This window comes from Sebastes fasciatus, chromosome 4 (genome assembly GCF_043250625.1).
Source record: "Sebastes fasciatus isolate fSebFas1 chromosome 4, fSebFas1.pri, whole genome shotgun sequence".
In the NCBI taxonomy this organism is placed as follows: Eukaryota; Metazoa; Chordata; class Actinopteri; order Perciformes; family Sebastidae; genus Sebastes; species Sebastes fasciatus.
The window spans coordinates 4,271,028-4,298,276 of record NC_133798.1 but is presented as its reverse complement, the minus strand read 5'-3'; the positions used below and the strand labels follow the sequence as shown (position 1 = coordinate 4,298,276).

The 27,249-nt window shown below is 42.4% G+C and overlaps 1 protein-coding gene across 1 annotated transcript in view; it reads right to left on the bottom strand.

Annotated features, from left to right (window-relative positions):
* Positions 1 to 27,249, bottom strand: part of agbl1 (AGBL carboxypeptidase 1) — a 142,699-nt gene that overhangs the window by 5,666 nt on the left and 109,784 nt on the right. The window contains exons 23-27 of the mRNA XM_074634045.1: positions 20,796 to 20,925; positions 16,679 to 16,810; positions 16,381 to 16,443; positions 16,061 to 16,174; positions 8,769 to 8,923 (exon numbers count right to left, since the gene is read on the bottom strand). Of these exons, the coding sequence (XP_074490146.1) occupies positions 8,769 to 8,923; positions 16,061 to 16,174; positions 16,381 to 16,443; positions 16,679 to 16,810; positions 20,796 to 20,925 (594 nt within the window). The remainder of the gene's footprint in view (positions 1 to 8,768; positions 8,924 to 16,060; positions 16,175 to 16,380; positions 16,444 to 16,678; positions 16,811 to 20,795; positions 20,926 to 27,249) is intronic.

Below are 27,249 nucleotides of genomic sequence, written 5' to 3'. Positions count from 1 at the left end.
CTCCAGGGTTCGATTCAACCGAACTAAACAAGGCAGTTGTGAAAATGCCCTTAAAGACTAAACCAAAAGGAATTTTTGGAGGTCATTTAAATATTAGAAGTATTATATCAAAGGGAGATCAGGTTCATCATTTATTAACTGACTCAAATTTGGACTTCCTGGCTTTAAGTGAAACTTGGCTGAACAGTAACTTTCTGACAAATATGATTGATGTTCGTGGATATGCTTGTTATAAAAGACAGACAATTGGGAAAAGGAGGAGGAGTCCTAATTTATATCAGAGACACCATCAAGTTCTCTGAAATTGGAATGCCTAATCCTAAATATTGTCTTGTCACCTACAGTTAATTCACCATTGATTTTGTACAATCCTCCTTCTTGTAATGTGTCTTTTTATTGTGATTTAGATGAATTGTTGAAACACTTAAATTGTCAAAATGAAACAATATTAATTGGAGACTTTAACATAAAATGGCGAGACAAAAGCTGTAAGCAAGCTGTAAGCAAAACTCAAAATGGTCACATCTAAATATAAATTGCATCAAATGACAAAAGGTCCAACAAGATTAACATGAGCAAGGTTAGTTGATGACTCTATATGTCCCGTAGGTGTGAATGTGAGCGTGAATGGTTGTCCGTCTCGATGTGTCAGCCCTGTGATAGTCTGGCGACCTGTCCGGTACACCTTCGGACCCCCCGAGACCCTGAATAGGATAAGCGGTAACAGATAATGGATGGATGGATGGATAGATGAAGGTAGTGGGAGCAGTATTTTATAGACCTGAAAAGGCCTCTGATACTGTTAACCATGAGATACTTATAAACAAGCTTATAAAGTGTAACTTCTCCCAGCAAGGTCTTAACTGTTTGCACATAAATGAGCTACCAGCCCGCTGCAAAGTGTGCCAAATGTATGCTGATGATGCAATCATTTATGTATGTACAAAGACTCCTCAACAGGCTGCAGAAGTCTGAATAGGCAAATGGCCTGTGCAGCACAGTGACTACAAAATAACTGGCTAACGCTTAACTATGCAAAAACTGTTTCACTGTGTTTCTCAATAAAACAGATATTTTACACTAACCATTGATCAGATGGAAATTGAGAAAGTGTTTTCGACTTATCAGATCTTGTTTACCCCTAAAGGCTGTAAGACGCTATATGCACACCATGATTCTATCGCATCTTTCGTACTGTGTAACTGTCTGGGGCCAGGCCACCCAATCAGCTATGAAATATCAATAATGTCATTATACAAACAAGCTTTGAAAATATTGGATCAGAAGCCAATGAAATGGCATCATTGTAAATTTCTAAAAAAAAAAGTATAACCCACTAAGCTTTGAGAATTTTCTAAAATTCTCACTGAAAAAAAAATAAATAATTTTTAAGTGTGTAAATGACCTTGCCCCAGAACTAGTGACTGTAAACCTGCCAAAATGCCAAACAACATTTGGTCAGTCCTCTTTTCCAGTTAAAGGCCCACAGATTTGGAATTACCTACCCTACCATCAGAAATAACACACCCCTAGCCCTAAAATAAAAAAGGGAGAATGTACATGCCTTAGAGATGACATATTGACAGACAAATTATTTTTAAATGGTAAATAGACTTGCATTTATATACCGCTTTTCTAGTCTTCTGACCACTCAAAGCTTTACACTACATGTCACCTATTCACACACACATTCATACATTGATGGCCAACTTTGCCCATCAGGATCTAATCTAAATACTCATTCACACACCGATTCGGGTGCAATTTTGGGTCAAGTGTCTTGCTCAAGGACACATCGACATGTGACCGGAGCAGTCGGGGATCAAACCACCGACCTTCCGATTGTTGGACGACCTGCTCTACCCTCTCAGCCACAGCCCCATGAATTTAAGGGCCCATGGCATCATGCACAACACTGACAATGATGAGTCTGCAAGCTTTGCAATCTTGAGCACTTTAAATGCACGTTTAGGCGCTAAGTGTATCCCATGTCTGAAATATACCCAAATACCACAGCAGTTCAATTGGTATTTAGTAATGTGCCTATAAGCTGGTTTTAGGACTGACAATAATGATCAATTATCAATTATACCCAGTGACTACTGTGAAAGAGCAGTTGAAGTCCAGGGAAGACTGGAGGACAGCCAGGAAAGACTGGACGACAGCGGGAAAGACTGCACCGTAGTGGGCGGCTAGTTACCTATCCCAGTAGTCTCTTGACCATGAGACGACCACAATCTGACTACGAACACAAATAAGAAAGGACAACCCAAAGGCCCTCCGAGAGGCGGGATGAAAGTAGGGCCCAACCGGACAGACAACACGGAAACGGCTGGAACAAACATGGACAACAAGCTAAAGATGCTCCGGAAATGCAGGTGTGGTTGGGAGTAAGTGACCACATACAGGGGGTTACGAATTCACCAGGGTAGAGCAAAGTGTTTTGAGAAAGGCCAGCAGCAACCTTGCACTGTTCAGTCAGGTCAGACAAGAGGGACCATAAGCCAGGTTGAAAACCGCAGATGCAGAAAGACCCAGTGTTGCTGAAGGCGGGCAGTTGGCAGTCGTAGAAGGCCCAGTAGTGGAGTGTAATCCCCCTGTACGTGTGCATGCGCCGCGGGGGCGCGCAAGGAACTGGCAGAGGAGCCAGAGAAGGGCAGTTTTTGGCTGTGGCTGAGGAGGAAGGATAGGAGTTGGGGTTCTGGTTAACCCGAAGGCCAGTTGCAGGGGGTGGTTGGGAGACGTCCCTTCCACTGCTCCGCCGCCAAGAGACGTACCGGGTGTAAAGGAGCGAAACGTCAATGATTGGTGGTTCCCGGCTGATGACCCTGCAGCTGGCCCAAGGGCACCATTGGGAGGTGCGTCAGGCAGTAATGCCCAGCAGGTAGCAACACCCACCTGTATTTCCAATCAAACATGAAGAAGATGAAGTTTATAACATGTTAGATTCAGTCTCAATATCACAACACTACACAGTTTCAGCAGAACCTCCACAGATGTTGTCACGTATTTACTGTCTGTTCTTCTTGAAGGACAGGTTCACATTTTTTCAAGTCTGTTAAAACAACAGTCAGGTGCCCATATGGACATTGAAACAGGTATAGGCACTTGCTGTAACCACAATGACTCCTGGGGACCTGCTCAGTGGTAAATGGCAGCAGAATATAATTATAGTGGGCAGCTATAGCGATAGTATTTTCAATACAATCCTAATATTACAGTGTAACTTTTGTCTGACAAAGAGCTGCTCGTTTCAAGTCTAGTTCAGCAGTTGAAAGAGAATATCAGGGCAGAGCTAAATGTATTCCATTGAGCACAGCAGGTTGCAGCCCTGGCAGGCTGCCATACTGGTTGTGAATCGTAGTGCTGAGCAAGAGTTCTAACAGCGTTTTTTTCAAAGACATGGTGAAGATCCTGTGGGTGCAATGAGAGAGAAATACAGAAAGCAAGAGAGAGAGAGACAGGGTGAGAAAAAGAAAAAAAAAAGATAAGGACAGACAGTATGTGTTGTAGAGACAGAGTGTGCATGAGAATGACAGAAACCCAGAGAGAGAACAAGAGAGGCAGTCAGTGTCTTCTGTGGCTCCGTGAGAGAGCACAGGAGGCGAAGGCACTGGAGGCTCGGCCTTAAACTCCGCAGTCCCAGCTAAGACTTACTAAATAGCTCTTCCTTTTCACAAAGATTTCTTTTATATCCTCGGGTCTGCTTCTGCCAAAAAAGCTTCCCAGAGCTCAACTCTCAAAAGTTCCTCTGCTACAAAACAGCAAGAGGAAAGTTGTTACAGAAGAAGTCTGTAATATCAGTCCAGAGGTATCTGAAGAGACTGGAGGCTATGGCATGAGAAACCAAACCCAGCAGGCTTAAATATGCAAACAAAGAGTGTTGTAAGTATGATGTGACCTTGGTAGTTTCTTGCACTGGAATATTTGCTGTTAAAGGAATTGTTCTTCATGAATATGTAGAGCAGGGGTCTCCGACACGTCGCTGGTTGCTCGCGACCCGTTTCCTGAGTCGCTCGCCAAAGGTTCAAAGAATAGGCAAACAAATTTGATAAGACATCCTGCCCCCTTCTGACACAAACTGATTATTTGCCAATCAGCTGTCAGTTAAACGAGTTATGCTGCTGCCAAGTTTGGTTACGTCAGTGACGCCGTAACATTAGGAGATATCAGCAGGCTAGCGAGCACACACCAGATTTGACAATGACCGCGGAAAATAGCCAGGCCAAGAAAAAGCAAAAAACATACTATTTTCATGAGGAATGGGAAACAGAGTTGTTTTTCACGAATGTGAATAACAAGTGTGTGTGTCTCATTTGCGGTGTGAGCGTGTCAGTCGGTAGAAGACGTAACGTCGAGCGCCACATCACCGAAGCACAAAACGAAGCACAAAAAGCCTGTCACAGATGGCGCCATTGTAAAAGAGGCGATGACTGCGGTGGCTGAAACACTATTCAAGGACCATAAAAGTAAAACAGAAATTACATCTGCTATCGCCAATGTACAACTCAGTGCTAATACTGTGGCATGGAGAGTGTCTGCGCTGTCTGCGGATGCTGTGGAGCAGCTAGAACGGGACATGGACAGGTGCAAATGGTTTTCCATCCAGTGTGATGAGTCGGTTCACTCCATCAATACGGCCCAGCTGGCTGTCTTGTCTTTAACTAACTGTTAAAAAGACTGAATGCATGTAATACAATGCATGTGAACTACAGATGATGAAGGGAATGTGAAGGGAAGTGATGTGACACAGTGATATGTGGACAGACAGAAAATAAGGACAAGTAAAATAAGTAACATTGTTTAGTTTTCTACGACATTAATCTGATGTGAATTTAATAGTGTGAGCTTCACACATTGAAAATGTAAAGAAATGCATACAGGAAAAAAAAACACGCACATGCTGCTGAATTTAAGATGTTGATGATGTCAAAATGTGAGAGTTGGATATCAACATTTTCTAAATATTCACACAAAAGAAGCTTATTCAGCTGGTTTGGGTGGAGCTGAGCAATGTGAATAAATGTAACTAATAATATAAAATAGGAGTAGCTCTCGGCCACTTTCATTTTGTCAAAGTAGCTCTCAGAGAAAAAAATTTGGAGATCCTGCCGTAGACGAATAGCGACGTCAAAACCAACATGAGCTTTGGATGTGCTGGAGGATTCCAAAACACACAGCAAACAGTCACGGCATAAATCATACATTTAAAAACAGCACCGACTGATAGAAATGACTGGTATTAATTCAACGGAATTAATGAAGTTATTTGAGGTGACTAAACCTTGAATAAGCATATCAAATGCACACATTAGTTATTTAAGGAACAAGTTATAGTTTGAGGGCACAAGTTTCTAATTTGTGGGGATGTTAGTTCTCATATTATTATGAACCTCCTTTGCAATATGCCGTTCTGCAGGTAAAAAGAAGCATCTGGCAGCACCATCGTGTCCCGGAGCCATGATCCAATTTACATTTTGGAGGCAATTTTATTTTTTATTTTTTGTAAACACATATCTTTAAAACAAAAAAACAAAACATCATCTCATTCTTACTATAGGTTGTGTGTAAAGATGGGAAATATGAAAGAGAGTTAGACAGACATATACAGGCAGAGGTCACAGCAGCATAGCATTTCATTATCTGTAAATGGTGAACGACATTTTTTGTGTAATACTGCTTAACTGTTCTGACAAGCATAGTGCACACCTAGACCAAGTAATGTGTTGAAAGAGGAGTGTAACAGGCTGGAGGAAAGACGGAAGGAAGATGAGAACAAACCAGAAAGGAGAAAATTAATGAAGGATAATAATATACATACATAATATGAGAGAATTCTGTCCTGGCCGTGGAACAAACGGACCAGCTCTTCACTCTTGCAAGGATCCTGGAGGAGGCCTGGGAGAATGCCTATCCAGTCTACATGTGTTTTGTGGACTTGGAGAAGGCGTATGACCGGGTCCCCCGGGAGACACTGTGGGGGGTGCTGCGGGAGTATGGGGTGAGGGGGTCACTTCTCGGGGCCATCCAATTTCTGTACGCCCAAAGCGAGAAGTGTGTTCGGGTTCTCGGCAGTAAGTCGGACTCGTTTCCGGTGGGGGTTGGCCTCCGCCAGAGCTGCGCTTTGTCACCAGTCCTGTTTGTGATATTCACGGACAGAATATTGAGGCATAGTCGGAGGGAGGAGGGTTTGCAGTTCGGTGTGCTGAGGATCTCATCGCTGCTTTTTGCAGATGATGTGGTCTTGTTGGCATCATCGGTTTATGACCTCCAGCACTCACTGGATTGACTTGCAGTACGGGTAGGGAATGAGTCCTTACCCCAAGTGAAGGAGTTCAAGTACCTCAGGGCCTTGTTCGCGAGTGAGGGGACTATGGAACGTGAGATTGGCCGGAGAATCGGAGCAGAGGGGGCGCTTATTGCATTCGCTTTACCGCACAAAGAGAGCTGAGCTGGAAGGCAAAGCTCTCGATCTACCAGTCAATCTTCGTTCCTACTCTCACCTATGGTCATGAGGGTTGGGTGATGATCCAAAGAACTAGATTGCGGGTACAAGCGGCCAAAATGGATTTTCTCAGGAGGGTGGCTGGCGTCTCCCTTAGAGATAGGGTGAGAAGCTGAGTCATCCGTGAGGGACTCGGAGTAGAGCCGTTGCTCCTTTGCGTTGAAAGGAGCCAGCTGAGGTGGTTCGGGCATCTAGTAAGGATGCCCCCCCGCCCCTGGGCACCTCCCTAGGGAGGTGTTCCAGGCACGACCAGCTGGGAGGAGGCCACGGGGAAGACCCAGGACTAGGTGGAGAGATTATATCTCCACAGTGGTCTGGGAACGCCTCGGGATCCCCCAGTCAGAGCTGGTTAATGTGGCCCGGGAAAGGGAAGTTTGGGTCCCCTGCTGGAGCTGTTGCCCCCCCCCGCGACCCGACCCCGGATAAGAGGTTGAAGATGAGATGAGATGAATATGAGAGACATGCAAAAATGGATACAAAGACTAAAGAAGACAAACAAAAAAAGTGGCAATATGTCAGAATGAATCAAAAGAATATGGGGAAAAGGAGGGGAGAAGAAGAAGAAAGGGATGAAAGAAAGAATAATGACATCAGAGGCGAGTGAAAGGACAGTGAAAGGATAAAGAGAGACAAATGAAAGAAAGAAAACTGAGAAAACTACTCTGAGAATTAGATGAAATTAAACAAGAAATACAGGACAGATGTGTATTGAGGTGAGAAGCCTCCCCCACACCTCGCGCTGTCACAGCTCACCGGGGAGATTGAACGGGTGTCTGAAAATCAATAGAAGCCATTCAGCTCCACTTTAGATCCACACATCAATCACTGCAGTGAGGGATCCACGGCACAGCATATCTGAACCAAGAAGGGCTGTGTGTGTTATCAAAGCTACCAGCGCTTACGTCTCATGTCTCGTGCCACACACACGCGCGCGCACGCACACACACACACACACACACACACACACACACACACACACACACACACACACACACACACACACACACACACACACACACACACACACACACACACACACACACACACACACACACTGTAAAAGTGTGAAAATGATTCTTCTTTCAGAGCATCGTTCCTTTGTTGTTGAGATGCTGGAACTCACTGTCCTCTTTTAATTCTCTTCTCAAACTTGCTTTTTATCTCATGTTGTTGAAATCATTTTAGACACTATGTTTTGGATTTCATTTACTTTTACTCTTAGTTTTTATTTTTAAGCACTTCGTAACTTTGTTTAATAACCTTTCAGCATATTGTTATTCCAAGTGTTCTGAGAGATAACAAGACTTCTGCACCTCCTCATGGCTCTGTTTAACGGGTTGTTTTTTCCTCATCCCGGTGATCGTTACATCTGAGTGATGCCGTTGAATTAGCATGTTTGAATGTTCCTTTCACATCCTCTACAACGGTGAAGCGACGGCCACACACCATCCTCGTCTTACTCCTCTTCCAAACGCACAGTGAGCGAGTGAACTCTGGTGAATGGAGATATACTATGAGCGATGTCACTCTCTATATTACATGATGTTGATTAACTGTCAGTTACTGTCAGCATCGATTTTGACCAGTGAAAATAGGTTGGAAGTGCGCGAAACTTAGCATAAATAGAGCCAGGGCGAGCGTTCTTTCCAACAAGCCCACGTCGCCGCGCCTGTTCGCTGACGCACGGAGCACGTTAGGACATGTTCATTAGGAAAAACTGAAACAATCAGATGTTCTCTTGTTCGCTCGTTAGGAAGTTAGGGAGAGGTGTTACAGACAACTCTCTCTCCGTTGATGTTGTAGCTGACTGGGAAACCTGCAGGCTGGGCTTCTAGTGTGACTGACTCGCACGCATATCCTCTTGTTGTGCTGACCTCAGCAACTGTTGCGAGAGACGTAGGGCTAGAAGTTTCCGAGCAGAACTCGTAGTTGTGAATTTTGGTTTTGCATTACGTGCATCACTCTTTTTTGCATTAGCAGTAAAAATATATGGACTATTTCGAAGCAAATCTGTCTGTAGATAGAGCACTTGCATGTATAACATGTTTTTCCGACAATATGTGTTTGAACATTGAATATTTGTTGATGCCCAATAAAAAGGCATGAAATAACCTGTCCTTACCGGCCACTTTGTCCCTGTTGAAGTATAACCAGCTGGACAATGTCTTCATTTTGGAGGATTATCCTCATTTTTCTCCCCCTAAGAGGCCATTTTGACAAAAAAGAATGGACATTTCACAGGCCTTGTTAGGATGTGTCTTACTTGTGAGACTCGTGGTCCAGGACGTTGTGGTCCAGGTCAATGTGGCTGATGATTCTTCGGCTGTAAAAAAGCTTCATGTCTTTGGTTACAGACAGCAGACTGTGGCAAAACTTCACGCCCATCTCCTGCAGCTCCCTGGTTCCTGTCTGCAGGCCCTACACACACACACACACACACACACACACACACACACACACACACACACACACACACACACACGCACACGCACACGCACACGCACACGCACACGCACACGCACACACACACACAAACACAGAGTTGAAATGAATTGTTTCTAGTTCAAGATTGCATTTATGTTATCTAAATAAATTAATTTATTTTCACAGCTGACACACACTTGTGCAGTGTTTCTGCCTGACCCCCTTTTTATTCTGTCAAGTTTCCTTCGGGTGGGAGGTTGGAAATATTGGGCCTCGTGCAAGAACCACTCGTATGAACAGATTCTTTCTTAAAGGTACCGTTTGTAACTTCTTACACGTATAAATCGGGTCGGTGTCCCATGCGCGCTCGCGTGTGGCTACGCTGTTCCAACACAAACTACACGGAAGCACCAAAAACACCAAGTTATATCCAGTGAAGTCTTGTAAAACAGTGTTAACTCTTCCTGCTCCGGCCCCCCGATCACGGTCAGAAGACACAGGGGAGACCGTAGCTTTGGTCTCCAGGGCCGGAGTCGATGCTGCTCTGCTCTTCTGCCTGCCTGCTTGCCTTCACTCACACACCGCGCTCGTTCTCACTCGCTCCACCTCTCACATGCATGTGCGCACACTACACACTGCAGAAGACGGGAGTCTGAAGCAGGACAACACAGGATCAGCATTGATTCATGGAGAGACCTTCGTCTGGTCAGCTAACATTACTGCTAAGCAGCTGAAATATAGAGTGATATTGTGCTTTTAGCTGACGTGTGTCGCCTCACTGTTTTGAGCGATGCTCGTTCATGTCTATGTAGAGCGAGCACAAGCACGAGCAACAGGACGCTGACTTTCATTGACTTAACGGCCACAGGTGTCGCTGTTAACAAGCAATTTCTGATTCTTACATAGAGTCCCTTTAATTGGCATGTATGAGTGACTTAAGAATGAATGAATTATGAATGAATTTGTCGCATTCAGCAATTTCCGGTTTACTTTGGGCCAGACATTTAAAATTGGCTCTTGCAGGTCACCCTGATAAACGTTGTTTTGTGTGAGTGTCTGCATGAAAAATGACACAAAGAACACTGTGTGTAGTGTGTGTGTGTGTGTGTGTGTGTGTGTGTGTGTGTGTGTGTGTGTGTGTGTGTAGTGTGTGTGCGCATGCGGGAGACTGTGTAAATTCATGTGTGGCTGTTTGTGTGTTTTTGTCTCCATAGGTGTACTATTTCCCATGAGGCTTGTAATAGGTTGTCTAAAACAATTTGTGAGTGAGAAAGAGTGCTTTACATGTGCAGCAGGAATACAGATCCATGTCTGTACTGTGTGTGTGTGTGTGTGTGTGTGCGTGTGTCATCACGTGCATTTGTGTATGTGCCAGTGCAAGTGATTCCAATCACTTCTTACAGTACAGCTGATGCCCGGTTCAGACTACACGATATCAGCCCGATTATAGCCCGACACGGCCGTCGTAAGGGATCAGGAACGATTAATGAGTGTCGTGTGCGAAAATTGATCCTCTTATCTCGTGTAGTGTGTCATAGTACACGACAACCGACGCCACGTCTGGGACGCCCCACAACACCCCGAGGAAACGTCTAGCCTGTCAGAATTTTTCGTCTCGACACGTCTAGTGTGACATCTCCAACGACGTGTTCCTTTGCGTTGACCAATCAGGTGCTCTCTCCAGCACGCAGTCGCAGTCAGGTTACTTGGTAATAAACAAACATGGAGAAAAGGACAAAGGATGGCGAGTTCGCTGCTGTCAGGTAGGACAACAAAACTGACTGAAGTATGGACAGCACATAGCGTCCTCTCTGTGCCACCCAGGAGCTCATCCACAACCCTTTCTTCTTTATTTTCTTTTTCTTTTCACAACACCAGACCACCAGCATCAAACACAACGCTTCTGTCGCCATGATTGACAGTTGATTCAACCGCCTCCCCGATGACGTCCGAACTCGCGCATGATCGTGGAATACGACGTGCCTTGATTGGTCGTGGTCATGCGTGTAGTCATGCCAGTCACCCGACAAAGACACTGCAAGAGTTTATGGCGCTGTGATCGTTAGATCTGACATGGTGACAATCATCAAAGACAAAAATATCGTGTAGTCTGATGATAGACTGAAGAAACTGCTCTGAACTCGGTATCAGGAGAAATCAATAATGCCTTAAAGTGGCAGTAGGCAGTATATTTCTGGCATCATTGGGCAAAAATGTCCATAATAACCTTTCAGCATATTGAAATTCAAGTGTTCTGAGAGATAACTAGACTTCTGCACCTCCTCATGGCTCTGTTTTTTTTAGGCTTTAGAAAAATCTAATCCGTGACGGGAGACTTTGGACAATAACAGGTAATTTCAGAGAGAGAGCGTTCCTATTGGCTGTGCTCTGGCTGGTGGGCGGTGCTTGGTATTTCCTCAACTCATCTCAACTTGGCTGCTGGCTTTCTCATTTTAGAGCTAAACAGTACACTACGAGATGTTTCTGAAACATTTGAGGAGAGAAATAGACATTAACGTAACATAATATTGATTCATATTTGGTCAGTGCTGCCTAGTTTGACCGTTTGGTTGGAGTTTGTGAGTGATTGACAGCTGGCTCAGAGACGGCGGGCTCCAGATCAGCTCTTACTGCTTGTTATCCTCCGGTCTGGGAAATCTTGCAGGTGCTATTAGGAGCACCGGATGACACCAGAGGACACAGACCATTTGATAAAAATAACTTTTTTTAATCGCATTTGCTCCAATCTCGCCTACTTCCGCTTTAATGCTAATAGAAAGAAAAAAAACAACAAAAAAAAAACATCCAAGGATGGAGCTTGAGGAGCGGTTATTGAGTCATTGAAATTAATGGGGTTCATCCCCTTGGGAGCATGACAGCACTACTCAAAATCCATAACCACCTGCCTATTATTAGTAGATAATTGGCTATTTATTTACTATTTAATGGATATCCAGCCATTAGATTTAGCTAATTGACAAAGTTTTTTCCTGATGGTGGCGTACTGAGCAACATTGTCCTTAATAGTATGTCGCATAACACAAGAAAAGAATCCCTGTTAATAATCATCACCCATGCGGGGACATTAGCTGCTAAATAGAGCTAAGACTGCCGTACAAGAGACCAATGGGGAGACCAGGGTTTGAGTCCCCCTGCGCGCATGTGTGTGTGCGTGTGTGTGTGTTTGTGTGAAGCGTGACAAGAATAATTTGTTTTGATCATATTTGCTCCATTTCTCCCCATTTGCAGCTTTAACGCCTCCTGTTAAATTGACCTGTTGCAAATGTTGTCAACAACAAAATGAATGGGAGACACTACAGTGTCAATTTTGGATATTGCTTGGTATCATTCCATAAATCAGAAAATACTGTCAACAAAATCTGCATGTTTTTAAGGAATAAAATGTTGTATGAATCAGGCCATAAATGACATACTGTATGAACAAACCCCTCTGTAAAAACCTTCAGAATATAGATAGGAATGAAATGAAACGAATGTAATGGAACGTTTGGTGGGTGTAAGTGCTACTGAAGTGGAAATTTCTCGCACAGAGTCTGAAGGAAAACTCATTTTGGAAAAACAGCCTTTAAACATATGGATTGTAAAAAAATCACTACATTTTGCAAGACACTAGAGGTGAGTAGGGTAAAACATTTAACAAATATATATCACCATGAAACTTCCCCAGTACGTTTTTGTATTACAAGTTTTCTGAAATGTTACGTTTAAATATGCAAATGAGGCATTAGCTAATCCTAACTTTTGGTGAATTTAGAGGAAATCTACAGACACAAATAGACAAAGTAGTAAAATAAACACCTAAAGGTGTATGTTGGATGTTTTCTTTCCACTAGTCTGAAAGATGAAGACATGTTAAGGAAGAAAAGTAGCCCAAAATCTCCAAATTGCCTACAAGAACCCCAGAAGTAAATTGTGTCCTGCGTGGCATCTAATTCAACAAGCTGTAATTCTTGTATGAGGACTCAAGGTCCAAGTGAGAAACAAAACCAAAACCTAACACCAAATTGAGATTGAGAGTTAATTCTAAAATGACTTGATCTTGAACTAAGATGACTTGATATAGTCGAAAGCTCCAGAACAGGCACTGATGGACCTGGAGGGGACGTTATTTGCAGCTGCCGTTATTGCTGTCAGGTGCACTGCTATCAATGGCTGTAATTTAATGTTAATATTTAAGTTTCATCTAACTGTTAGTTCATTTCACTTTCACAGGATAGAGAAGAGAAACATTTAAAATCTACATTTACAAATTTATTTTATTCCACCAAAATGTTAGTTTGTTGTTAGTATCAACCAGCACAAAGCGCCATCCCCACAAAGGACATATGCACGAAACACATCATCTGTATTTGCTGAATACTGTATAATACAGTAGGTAAGGTAAACCCTCTTGTTATGCAAATATCCCTCTCTCTGTTCATCACCTCTCCTTCCCTTCACCTCCCCCCAAATCCCTGGTCCTGAGCAGAACAATATCAATCTTTCCCTGCAGTAAAATGCCAAGTAATTATGCCATTTTGTGTCCTCATTTTGACACATTCACAAGTGACATTCAGCAAGCGGCTCACACTTTGGTGCGTCCCCACCGGAGATGCAAAGCGTGCGAAATGGGTTGATAGAAAAATGGGATGGAAAAAAACACTGTAAACAGTGTGTTGAAAGGTCAGCTCACAATGCCAACATGTGTTGTCCAACATCGCACATTCCTTCCTGGCCTGCAAGCTACGGGCATAATGATGATTATATACTATGAATCTGTCCATCCATCCAACACTTTGATTAACAGGAAGATATACTGGCAACTGTTATAACAGATATTTGAGATGTTTGGTATGTTAATACAGTATTTGAGGAGGATTCCTAAGGATTTTAGTTGGTTGATCTTTCATCTAGCATCACTGGATATCCAACATATCCACTGGACCTACACTTTGGTCCATGAAAAGGTATCATGAAAACAGCAGATGAATTTAACTGAGTATTTGGTTCCCCTGAGGATGAATCCTAATCAAATGTCCACCTGGATGCACGGAAACGCAGGACCATTTGGGGGTTTTAGTTGGCAAAGGCGCGCACCCTCACACCTCTCCAAAATCCTGCTTACTTCACGCAGAGTTTACAAAATGAGGACACATTCATTCATTATTTAAATCTTCTGATGAGACACCGCGACTTATTGTTAACTAAATAGCCAATCTCCAAATCCTATTTTGCATGTGTTTGTTTAAAGATGTGGAGCCTGTGGTCCCCAAATTTGTAAAAAAAATAAATAAATGCTGGACAAGTCAGCCCGGTCTCATTCCCAGGGCATCAAATACCGACACTCTGTCACGCCCCTTGGCGTGTGATACCAATGCGAAAGGCACCCTTTAACGTGTGTATGAACTGCACCAGATATTCCATTAACTACAATGTAAACCCATCCGCAGCAACAGTACACGCTGAGAGAAAGTGCACTGGGTGTGTGGTGACGTAGTTTACAGAGCAAAAAGACACACACCGGGTGGGTGGATGGGTCCAACAACACAAGGCTTTCATCCAGGACACCGCTGTTTGTGTCTCATACGTTCAGTTTCATTACACTTTACGAACATAGTAGTTTTAAGCCCAAACATGTAGTTTTTTCCTAAACCTAACTATGTAGTTTTATTGCCTAAACCTAAAGCGCCAGTATGTGACAAGTTGGGATGAGAATGTGTTGAACAAGCGTACTTATTTTACGTAATAACCATAGTTATTTCAACCCAAACCGTGATCTTTTCCTAAACCTAACCAAGTAGTTTTGTTGTGTAAGTAAACATACAAACTAAGTAAATCTCCGTTGGAAGTTTATTTTGAAAAGACGCTGTGCATGTAACAAGCGGAAACTGACACGTCCAAAACTGACGCTACAGGGGAAGCTGGAGCCTCATAGTTTGAAGCGTACGGCCACTGACCAGTATTTGATGATTTGGGAGCCTGTCTGATCATCTGTGTTGCTTGACCTGTCTGACTTCTTTGTAGTTAGTTAGTTAGTTAGTTGTCTACAAGCGCAATAAGTTCAATGTTATTTTTGTTGATAGGAACTATGGCCAAAACTAAAAAACACAAGAGCCAAGTTTTATGACAACAGAATTATCTTTTACATCAGTCATAATTGAAGGAGGTTGATGATGCAACCAAATGCTCTCTGCTTCAAATGTCGTTCATTCTGATGTTTCCCTACATGTTGAAAGGTACCATTCATTGTGAGCTCTTTTTCACTCATAACTATGATCATACCGTTATTAGCAGCCGGGCGGTAATTACTCTGTGCTTTTGCACTTACACTATAAAGTGCTGAAGGCTCTTTATAGCTCTGGTTTTATGTGCTCTATAAATAAAGGTTAGAACTGGTGACTGGGGGGCTGAGTGATCAGCCTGGGACTTAATTACACTCAGAGAGAGAGAGAGAGAGACTTCAACCAGCACAATGATGTTCTGTGTGTGACCCACAAATGTGTCTGTAGCCTGTTGCAGTAAAATGCAGGTTGATGCGGGTGACACAGAAAGAGACTCACTAAGGATGTGCGACCTATTCTCTTGGGCGCTAAACAGTCGGATTGTGTTTGTCATAGCCCTGACGCTGGAAAAATTTTTTTTGTCATTGTATGTTTCTGCAAACCACGGATACGTAGATACGTTCTATGTCGACGTTTTTGCATTCAGTCACAAGTGACGTATTATATCAATCGACCGTTATGTAAAGTTACGTGGAACAATAACAAGTTCCAGGGTGGGACAAAGAAAAACAGGACTTTCAACCCTTGACAGTAACTTACAACACACATTGGCACACATCTGTTGTGCCTGACCGTTGACAGTAGTCGTTTTTACATACTATTGTCAAATTTTAAGTGAAATTTTTAAATGTTGCAAAACAGAAATGTGAATTAGGAGCGAATCAACTGGTTTCGAGCGAATAAACTCGGCTATAGTGTAGTTTGGTCAGAATTGGCGCTATAGGCTACGCATGGCTGTAATCTGCCAGTAAACAGAGTAGAAGAAGAAGTAGAGGTTGCCACATGTATCACCAGTTTACTGCAGAGAATAAAAGAGCCTTTTGGACATATTTCACACAATCACACACACCTTGTATATTCCCTGGTCGCAACCATTGTGAGTACTCTCCATGGTATAACTTCTCAGCACGCCCATTTCCCTCCAGACAACCACCCTGGCTGTGGCAGAGCGAGACTTCTCCACCTGTTCAAAATCAGAAAGGAATCTTTTCAGGAAGCTGAAAATGGAAGCAGCTCAAATATGATTTGGGTTTTCATATCGCATTATTTGTTTTGTGACTTTACCGTCAACAAATTAGGAATACAGGTATAATATCAATGATATTTAAAACAACCAGAGAAATAGAGATTATTGTTAATCTAAGTTGTTGTTGTTGTTGTTGTTATTACCAAATAGTTGCAGCTGTTGAAAGAAAAGGCCGGCGCGAGACGATCCAAGGTCTTTGGAATGGTCTAAAAAGAGAGAGAGAGAGAGAGAGACATTGAGACAGTGTTTTCTCTGGTTTCAGAGCTTTTACTGCACTCCACCACTGGGACATGAAGAGGACCACATAGCATTTTAAACTGAACCCTCTATGGCTGGTTTTGGCTGTGTGTGTGTGTGTGTGTGTGTGTGTGTGTGTGTGTGTGTGTGTGTGTGTGTGTGTGTGTGTGTGTGTGTGTATGCGTGTGTGTGTTTGTGTGTTACCCTATATCCAGGGTCCTCTTTCAATCCCGCAGTGTTAACAGCAGAGCCAGACTGCCAGAGAGTCTCCTTAACACTGCAGCCGTACAGGAACACATTCTTCTTTCTAGAGTGGCCGTGGTAGTCACAGAAAACCTGGAGGACACGTAATAAAGATTTAAAGACATTAGAGAAGCATCTCAAACAGACTCCCCAGGTGTCAGATGATCTGACAGGATATTTTTGTCTAAAATTATTCAGTGATGTGGAGATGGTACCTGCTGAAATGCAATCTTTGAATCTGGAAACTTCAAACCTGATAAATGCTCCAAGTTCTGTGCTTTTTAATAGTGCGTCTACTTTTACTTTTTTTTTTGTATCTATTTAGTTAAATTGAAGTTCAATTTTCCTTTTTTTTATTGGGTTGATATTAGTGTGTTTTTTTTCTTCTTTACAATGGTTCTCACAGCTTGCACACAGCAGTCTACTTTGTGTTTTCTTCTGATTCATCTCATTCTTTAAAGGCGCAAATGTGACTCGACGTTGTGAACACGGAACACAAACGATCAGCTGATTGTGAAGTGAAAGTGAAACGTAACGCACGGGACATAAACAGTGGTCTCCTGGATGAAAGCCCTGTGTTTGTTGGACCGATCCATCTTCACTCCCGCACACCCCGAGTGTCTCTTTCGTTTTTTTAAGTACGTCACCACAGCGCTTTCTCTGAGCGTTTACTGTTGAGTGCGGATGGGTTTACGTTGTAGTTAATGGAAATGCGTTTCATACCGGTGCTAAAGGATGCATTGTGCTGCGGTATCGAACGCCGATGGCCGTAACAAAGCGTCAGTGTGTGACGCCCTGGTAATGAGAACGGGCTGAAATAACACTGCTATCTTATAATCTTCACGTATGGTGTCGGCCTATAATTTACGTTAGCCATCTGTGTGTTTACTGTGCCACTAACCGGGGCCTGTATACACTCCGTGTACGCTTTGATAGTTTATTGGATTAAATCCAAAGTGGCAGAAGCCAGAAAACTACTTTGCTGGGAAGAGAGGAGATGGACCTTCAGTCTAGTGTAACAACTCACATTCAGCCAGCACAAATCGCGGTGGAGTAGTCAGTCTCCTGGCGGCGGGGAGGACGAGGTGAGTATGTGAGTCCTTTTCTCGTTTCTGCAACTTTGGATTTAATCCAATAAACAAGCTATCAATACGTACACTGACCATGGATGTACTATTGACCAGCCCTCGGGGCAGCTACAGTGACTCTCTATCGCCTCTCGAGGTATCAGTGGTATTACAAGACAGGACGAGCCTGTCAGCATGCTCATTTCACTAGATATCTCTGCAACACAATACAGAGACGTCTTTGACATAACGTCAACATTGTCACCTCTTTACATTCTGTTAATGATGTCATTTTTTTGAATGTTTTAAACTAAAATTCTGCCTGCATCTTGCACGTTGCACCTTTAACATTGCCACACTACTTCCTCCTGTGTTTCACAGCAGTCGTCATTCAGTCTGTCAGGAGAATATAAACAGAGGTCCAGATAGTGTTGGAACACACCGCTATTGCTGTCGTTTTCTGGTGAGAACAGTGCTAGTACTTATGCTTGTCGTCATGCAATTCCGAGCATGATTTGTTTTTTTTTTCAAGTGTGAACCACCTGGCTGTGAAAAGGTTAACAAGTTATTTTTAAAGTACACACGCTTTCCACTGTATGTCAGTTTACAGCAACGGTTGGCAGTTGATTGCGTGAATTAGCTTGAAAAACAACCTCCCCCAGCTCTAATTTGGAACAATTAAAATAAGCCAGTCAAGGTCACTTCATTATAGGTCTTTCTCATTTATGCCTCATTACTCGTTACATTTCAGTTTCAGGAGGACACATTCCAAAAACGCTGCTCACACCATGCTCGCACCTTTCAGCTTTGTGTTTGGCTGAACAATGGGATGCAGGTATTGTGAGGGGGAAAATTGAAATAATCAGGCATTCATTTTGCGGTTAATTAGTTTCCCATTGATTTGAAAATGTACTCTAATTTTTCAACGTTGCAGCTGGAATCTCATTCATTCTGTGAATTAAAAAAAAAAGAATCGGGAAAAACAGCATCAGAGTGATTGCAGGGATAGGTTTAGATTAGAATAAGAGGGAAAGAAAGAAAAGGACTGGGTCTGACTTTAGACTTGTTTCTACTTGCATGATGAGCATTGTATGAGCATTCTACTTCTACTATGATCAGGGTATGTTTAAGTTACAAGCAACATAAACTGCTTGAGTAATGTTGGCGAAACATTGCCTTTTTAAAAGAGACCTTTTGTGAAAGATTGAGATGTTCAGATGGATGTCAATCTTCAATCATGTCTGTGTTACTGTACAGAGGCCGTGGTCAGCCTAGCTTAGCATAAAGACTGGACGCAGGGGGAGGCAGGTAGCCTGGCTCTCTCCAAAGTTCACAAATACAACTGCCAACACCTCTAAAGCTCAATGACTAACGTGTTGTTTAAACCATTCACAAACAGAAACATAAGAACTACAAATAATTTATAAGGACAATTAGGTTCTGGAACTAATTCATGATGAACAACAGTGTATCCCTCCGCCCAGTGGTTCTGTGCTCAGGGCTGCAAACCGGTGATGGCAACATTTGCACCCAAGTGCCTTCCCATGATGCATGCTATATTTATCTGTACAAGCTCTGTTCAAGTGACACATACAAGCCTGCCAGTGATATTAACGCGCACAATTACTCGAGAACAGGTTGATTACCGTGAATGTGGTCCACGCTGCCTGGAGGTGTAGCTAGCTGCCTAAAGTTATTTTGAGTTTGCGACACAAGGCGATCTATCCAGCAGTAGCAGAGTCGAGACAGAGCAGACGGGAAGATGTCAGCCTGTGCATCACTGTGATGAAACAGGATGGCCCTTTGTTGGTTGGAATGGTTGGGTTAAGGCATGACCAGTGAGATTGTTTAGGGTGAGAATATCAGGGTGAACCAATCAGAAGCAGAGTGGGACGAGTCATGCCTTTGCCATCAGAGGAAAAAAAAAAATTACAAAAGTTGAAGTGACAGAAAATGCCTTATGCCTACGCGCAGATAACTTGGATAAGAAATATATTAAAAAAATATATTTTTTTGCAGATCTATGCAATTCACGTGGATTATCTATTTTGAGGTAAAGATGGCAAATTTCACCAAAAGGTGACAAGCTTGCACAGCCGGGTCTCCGTCCAAACCCTCGACATTGGATACAGGCTTTCACCTAACTCCAATATAAACCCCCCTTTGCGGCAATATCCAATGGTCAGAGCAAGTGACGCACTGTAGTATTAATAGCGTGAGAGTCAGCTAAGGGCAGGCTGAAGCTAGCTGGGTCAAACAAACACAGGCTTTGTGAAATTAAAAGTAACGTTGACTTATTTTGTCACGTCAGTTGTTAGTCATGTGAGTTGCTAGTCACTGAAGTTAGCGTCAACCATGACCGTTTCCTAAACCCAACTAAGTGACTGTGTTGCCTAAACCTAAACTCCTGTGAAGTTTATTTTGAAAGGACTCTATGCATGCAACATGCTGTCGCGGCCGGTGACAAACTAGATACGGGTCAATTGTTGCCCTTTAGAGATGTTGATAGGTGTATTTCTGAACTTCGGACAAAGGGCTAGCTGCTTCCCCCTGCTTCCAGTCTTTATGCTAAGCTAGGCTAATCATGTCCTGACTCCAGCATCCACATAGTAGCCTAACTTGCTGTGATGATACCACTAGTAGTGCTTTGACCTTACATTGAAAGGGACATCTGAACTAATTTCTAGTTGTATATATAGCAGTGTAGTGTAAATCAATCTTTAAAGATGACCTCCGTGCAGGTATTTCAAAGTCTCAAAGGGGGCATGGTAACTAAGAGATTTTCAAAGCAAAACCAGCGAGAACTCAAGACAAGTAACATCAAGCTAACAGGTTTACGGCATAGAAGAGAATGGCGAATGGAGAGCCTCGGGCCTCACTGCCTCAGCTGTCCGGATTGGACCCCTGGCAGGGACCACCTCCAAAAAGTTTGCCCCGCCCCCCATGGTCAGCTACTGCCACAAGTAGAATCTAATCCTGAGGGAAACACCGAAGAGCATGTTGTATCTCACCAGTGGAGTCCGTCCTATACTGTTGAGGTAGTAGAGAAAGCCCTTGGCGTGGTAGATGGTCGGACTGAGGACAGGGTCTGGTTTAAACCACTGGCGATTCAGATCCTCCCCGTTCAGATCACAGCGATTCCTGAGGAGACGCACAGCAGAAGAGACAGGCAGGACATTACTGCAAGTGCTTCTCCTCGACCTATCCAGCCTCACAGTATTATGGTCTTGGTTATGTTAGTGTGTTTGCGTGGCGTGTGTGTGTGTGTGTGACTTGTCTGACTAAAGAGATAGCTAGCATGAAAATAAATGGAAGGTTAGGTTCCATTTGACTGACTGTGGGAGCTGACACCAAATCCAACATCCTAAAACATATTATGATAAAACTTAGTTTTTCAGAGTTTCGGGTGCGTCACCAGCTTTTCTGGCCTGTTGGTTTGCTACAAATCAAAATAAGCTGACAGCAGGTATGTTAAACAGCTGCAACACCCTCCAGCTAACACACAGAAAATAACATTTATTTTACCTGTCAACTGGAAGCTTCCAATAGCAGAGAAGCAAATGCTGTGCAAAGTAAAGTAAACAGGAAACATGCAGTTAATATATATAAGACCTAATTCCATTATTAGTTATGCATACGACTGATTATTATAAGTCTTATAACTAGTTATAAGTTTAACAACCAGTGGGTATTGGTGCTGTGTGAGAGTGCAGCTTTGCATCAATGTCTGCTGGTTGATATGATGGAGAAAAAACTTCAGTAATAGATCCCTAAAGATAAAATCAGTACTTCAAACATGACATACAACAGAATAGAATAGGATTTAGGCCTATTTATTTTTAATCTTTTTGTTATTGTTTTTTATATGAATTGTTAAAATATATTAAAGTTAGTCCACTATTTCACTCAAGGAAGATGATGGCTATATATATATAGCAAAATGAATAGACCACATATAAGCACTTTCACATGATAATATTTTTTTTGTTATATTTACATATATTAATAATGAATTCATAATATTTCATATTTATACAAACAATGCAGATATGTTATACAAATGCATTTGTAATTGGTTGACAGTGTTCCCTCATGTTGATGCATTGATGCATACTGTATGCGTTATGCATTTGTCTGTGAGACCAATCAGTCTCATTAGAAGCTTTCGCTCTAATTAATGAGGCCTTCTAAAAAAGTAGTGTTGCAATTTGTGACAATTGTTGGTGTTAAACCGGAAATCAGTTGTGGTGAATCAAATGAGTATTTTGAGGTATCAGATTAGAGATGATGCAGTTTATTATAATCCTACGGCCGGGACACAACACCCGCATGAGCAGTGCGTGGCCTTGCTGAACTGATGCGTCTCTCACGCGTGTGGTGTCCACACTGGCAGCGTTTCTGCTGCAGCGCTGATGCTGCTGCCAGTCCTTTCTTTCTACATAGAGTTAGCCTTTAATGATGGTCATGTCATTTCAGTATTAATGTCATTTGTATTTATTTAGACAGAAAAATGTTAACAACCATGTGCTCATTTGTAAATAATAGTAATAATCCCAAATTTATACTGGGTACTTTGTTCATGCTTTTTTCGTGGTGAGAGACTTTGGCGAATCAAAGGTCATTTCAGAGAGAGAGAGCGTTCCTATTGGCTGTGCTCTGGCTGGTGGGCGGTACTTGGTATTTCTTTGACTCTTCTCAACATGGCTGCCGGGTCACAAAATGTTCTCATTTTACAACTAATCAGTACAATAAAAAATGTTTCTGAAAACATTTGAGGCGATAAATAGGCATTACAGTAACATAATATTGATTCATATTCTATTTTGATTCTATTTTGAATTCATATTCGTTTGATTGGAGTTTGCAAGTGATTGACAGCTGCTCAGAGATGGCAAGGCTCCAGATCAGCTCTGATCGATTGTTTTCCACCAGTCTGTGAAATCTTAAGGATGCCATTAAGAGCACCGGAGGACTGTTTTATAAAAATAACACATTTGCCCCAATTCTATGCATTGCTGCTTTAATGCTAATAGGACTAAAAAAACATCCCAAGGATGGAGCTTGAGGAGAGTTTATTGAGTCTTTGAAATCAATGGGGTTCATCCCCTTGGGGGACGAACATGAAGGCACTCATCAAATCCCAGAACAACCTACCTTTTTTCCTGATGATGGTGTACTGAGCAACATTGTCCTTAATAGTATGTCGCATAACACAAGAAAATAATCTCTGATAATAATCATCACCCATGCGGAGACATTAGCTGCTAAACAGAGCTAAGACTGCCTACAAGAGACCAATGGGGAGACCAGGGTTTGAGTCCCCCTTTCATAATAGGATCCCTGGGCAAGATTGTAATGCTCCACTACAGTGTAAGTGACAGTGATAAATGTATTTCAGAAGGGTGGACACCTGTGTGTGCGTGCGTGTATGTGTGTGTGTGTGTGTGAAGCGTGACAGACCATCCCCAATCTTCCTCCTCAGAGAGTCTGACTTTTCATGTGAAACAGCATCCTGCTTGCATTTAAATTTTGTATGTGTGTGTGTGTGTGTGTGTGTGTGTAATGTATCGGCCTGCCAAAGCTATCTTCTCTCTGTGGAGGGAGGTTTGTGTCACATTACAGCATAAAGTCTCAATTCTCACAGCTCACATCCAGAGCCACACAGTTTGCTCACAGTACACAACAAGAAAGTGTGTGTAAAGGATGTGTGCACACATTTGTTGGGTACGTGTACTTGTGTATATGTATATTGTGTGTGTGTGTGTGTTTTAACCTGAATGCAATTATCTCATTTGGTAGTGCATCATCACAGAAGTGTGTGTCAGTCGGTAAGCTTAACTGAGCTGAGCTGAATGTAATCAATTGATCAAAGCAAATCAGCTGTAAAACTATTCAAACGAGGTGTGTGAAGTTAAATGAATGACTCCCCCACATGAGAGATGAATAACCGGGCTCTCACCCAATAAAATAAAGAGTCCTGAAAGCAAAACAACATTCAGTTTTTTTACTTTTCCCAATTTTACAATTGCTCCTTGTTTTGGCAGGGACGTTCCAGTGAATTAGTCAGTGAGCGTGAACAACCTCAGAACTACAACATCTGCGATGTTACCGACTCATTTTTGTAATGAAATGACAGAGCAGGGTTTGTGTTTGGTAATGCTCTTCACTTTTGGTTTGAATATAGAGGATAGTGGAAAAATAACAGATAGCTCTAGAGCAAAGGAATCGTGACATTTGGTACTAAAACTGAGTGGTAATCCTACAGATAGGTCAGTCCAGCTTTATGGACATTTAGAGTGGTTTATCTGCAATTTGGAGGATGTGCACCTGCAGTTTAGTTCTTATGGTCACATGAGAATAATGACTGCGGTGATATTGAAAGTTCATTATCATCACGGCTGCAGACTGAAGCCAATACGGAGATGTCTTAAGAAGCTAAAGGCCTGTAGATGCTGACCTAAAAACAATTATCATACTGTGGTCTGCTCAGTAGCGAGTGTCATATTCATCCCACTGACAAAGAAGTGGCAGTTGGAGGTGTACGGGCACATTATTATCTGTAGGATCTGTATTTAACCAACAAAATAATATGTCTCTGTATTTGGATAGAAGACCGGAAGTGGGCGTGGTTTATAACGTAAATTGGGTAAAAGTTGTATTTTCCAACCTAACATTCATTGGCAATGCAATTTGTGTGCCTTAAAAGCATCAGATTGATTTAATATTGGCATATCATTGCATTCATTCTGACCACTGTCTTACCTTACCCGTTGATCACGACTATTTACATACCGACTCATCACTGCTTTGATGTACTGTATAAAAGTGGTTCCATTTCACTTGCTTTGGGTCAACTCACCTGCTCAGACCCGCTTTCTACAAAACAGCTGTACTGTTGTTATTATTCCACATATTAACTGGTATGATGCAAAGACAGAATAAGGCTGTCGTAATGGATTAATACTTTCATGTTTCATTTTCAGCCACCTTGACTGCCCTTTGTTTATATTTCTTGTCATTTCTTTTCATATGGACTTACAGTAGGCTAAACCAGCTGGGAAATACTGACTTCATGGATAAATTGTCCAATAGGAAAAATTCTCCAAAACGTGGGCTTTAAAGCTGAAGTAGGTGAGATTGGAGCAAATATGATTAAAAAAAGTTATTCTTATTAAATGGTCACTATATGGTGACAGTAGTACATGAAACAGGTAACCTGAAAAAAATCATGTCCCTCTGTGTCCTCCGGTGCTCCTAACGGCATCTGCAAGATTTCACAGACCGGAGGAAAACAAGCAGTAAGAGCTGATCTGAGGTCTGCTGTCCATCTGCTGTCTATGAGAGCCGGCTGTCAATCACTCGTGAACTCCGACCAAACGGTCAAACTAGGCAGCGCTGATCAAATATGAAACAATATTATGTTACATTAATGTCTATTTCTCTCCTCAAATGTTTTCAGAATCATCTTGTAGTGCACGGTTTAGCTGTAAAATGAGAGTTTGTGTCTGGTGAAGGAACGCCAAGTTCTGATCACATGACCGGAGCACAGCCAATAGGAACGCTTTCTCTCTCTGAAATGACCTGTGATTGGTCAAAGTCTCCGGTCACGTGCTAGATTTTCTAAAGCCTGAAAACAGAGCCATGAGGAGGAGCAGAAGTCTAGTTTTCTCTCAGAACACTTGAATTACAATATGCTGAAAGGTTATTATGGAATTTATGCCCAATGATGACAAAAAATATAGTTCCTACTGCCACTTTAAGGCATTATTGATTTCTCCTGAGACCGAGTTCAGAGCAGTTTCTTCAGTCTATCTTCTGTCTCGAGCCGAGTGTCTGTGTCTCCCTTCCATCCTTCTTTTTTTTTTACTCAGTTTCCCTCTCTGTCTTGCTCTATTCTCTTTCACCCCCTCTCTCTCTCCCTCTCTCCCTCTCTTTATCTAGGTCTCTCGCCCTGCGCTGTAGCCTCCCAGCCTCAGCTCTGTCCCAGGGCAGCACACACAGAGAAACACAGGGATCTAACACAGTTAAAAGTCTTTGTAAACTGTTATTTTTCTCAGCATTTTGCATTTTGCATTTTGCTCCCCTCAGCTGCCTGCCCTCAGGCGTGTGTGATTGTGTGCGTGTGTGTGTGTGTGTGTGTGTGTGTGTGTGTGTGTGTGTGTGTACAATGAATGTCATTGGGAATCTGCTGCCAGATAATATTTGATTCTGTAAGCTTTAACACAACCTACAGCTCACATTAATTTGTCATTTCAACAGCTAGTGTTCGAATCACTGTATGTTTACCCAGACGTTGCGAGTTTGTGTGGGCTCATCAGTGAACTGTGACATTCTCATCTACCCGTATAGATGTAAATAAATACATAGACTGGAAATAAAGCATGTACTATATATTCATTTGTTGGCTTATGTTGCATTTTCTTGAATAATGCTGACAGAAATATGAACGCAGGTGAAGATGAATGTCATGTTAACTAGTGCAAAATGAGGGAATGAACATGACTACTGAACTACTGTGGGAGCTTTAGAGAGAAATGACTGTAAACTCAAACAGACATCTGTGTCTGCTCACAATCACAAGCTTATTGAGAAATGAACATAGTAGAGAGTAGCAGCGAGCACGGCTCTGAATCTTGAACAGCATTGGAGGTGCGGGATAGTGGCAAGTACAGAAGAAACAAATCACCGGCACTCACAGGTAAAGGGTCTTTCTTTTGTTTATTGTGGGCAAAGAAACACATTCCTTTTTTTGGCCCCAATATGTTTTGAGGGAAATCATCAGTTGTGAGATATAACAACTGATGATGCTTTACAGGTGCATGCGTGATGACTTTATGACTTTATGGCTGTGTCAGGACAGCTGCTCTGGTCTTGTTGCCGCTGTACGATGGCATATTAGGACCAGTGTAGGTAAAAAAATAAAATAAAATTATGGAGCTAGGGGAGGAAGTAATATTCCGAGAAAAAACTCATAATTTCTGAGACCAACGACATAAATTTAAGAGAGAAAACCTTGGATATTCTCTGAGATTAAATTGGCAAATTTACAAGAAAAAAACTCACAAATTTTCTGGATTAGGAAGTCATAAATTTATGAGAAAAAAAACTACAAGAGTGCAAAAGGGTGGCAACGCCAGCCACCATCTGAATTTTGTTGCTCCTAACGTAGTGTCATTGTGGTAAGGATGGCCTCTGAGCGAGGCAAAGGTCCTGAAAGATACATGCACACGTTTTCTTTCATGTTCTTTCGTGAACATAAGTAAATACTATCATCGTAGAAGTTACAGAAAATAACCCAATTTTGATTTCACAAAGGTGTGTGTCTTATTTCAGCACAGCTAACACTAAAAACCAACAGTTGAGGAGACGTTAACACAGAAAAGGCACATAAGTGCTTTTGTTGAACCACAGATTATAGCGAATTACGTCCTTAGAGTTTGCTGGGGAGAGGGACGTCTGGAATAC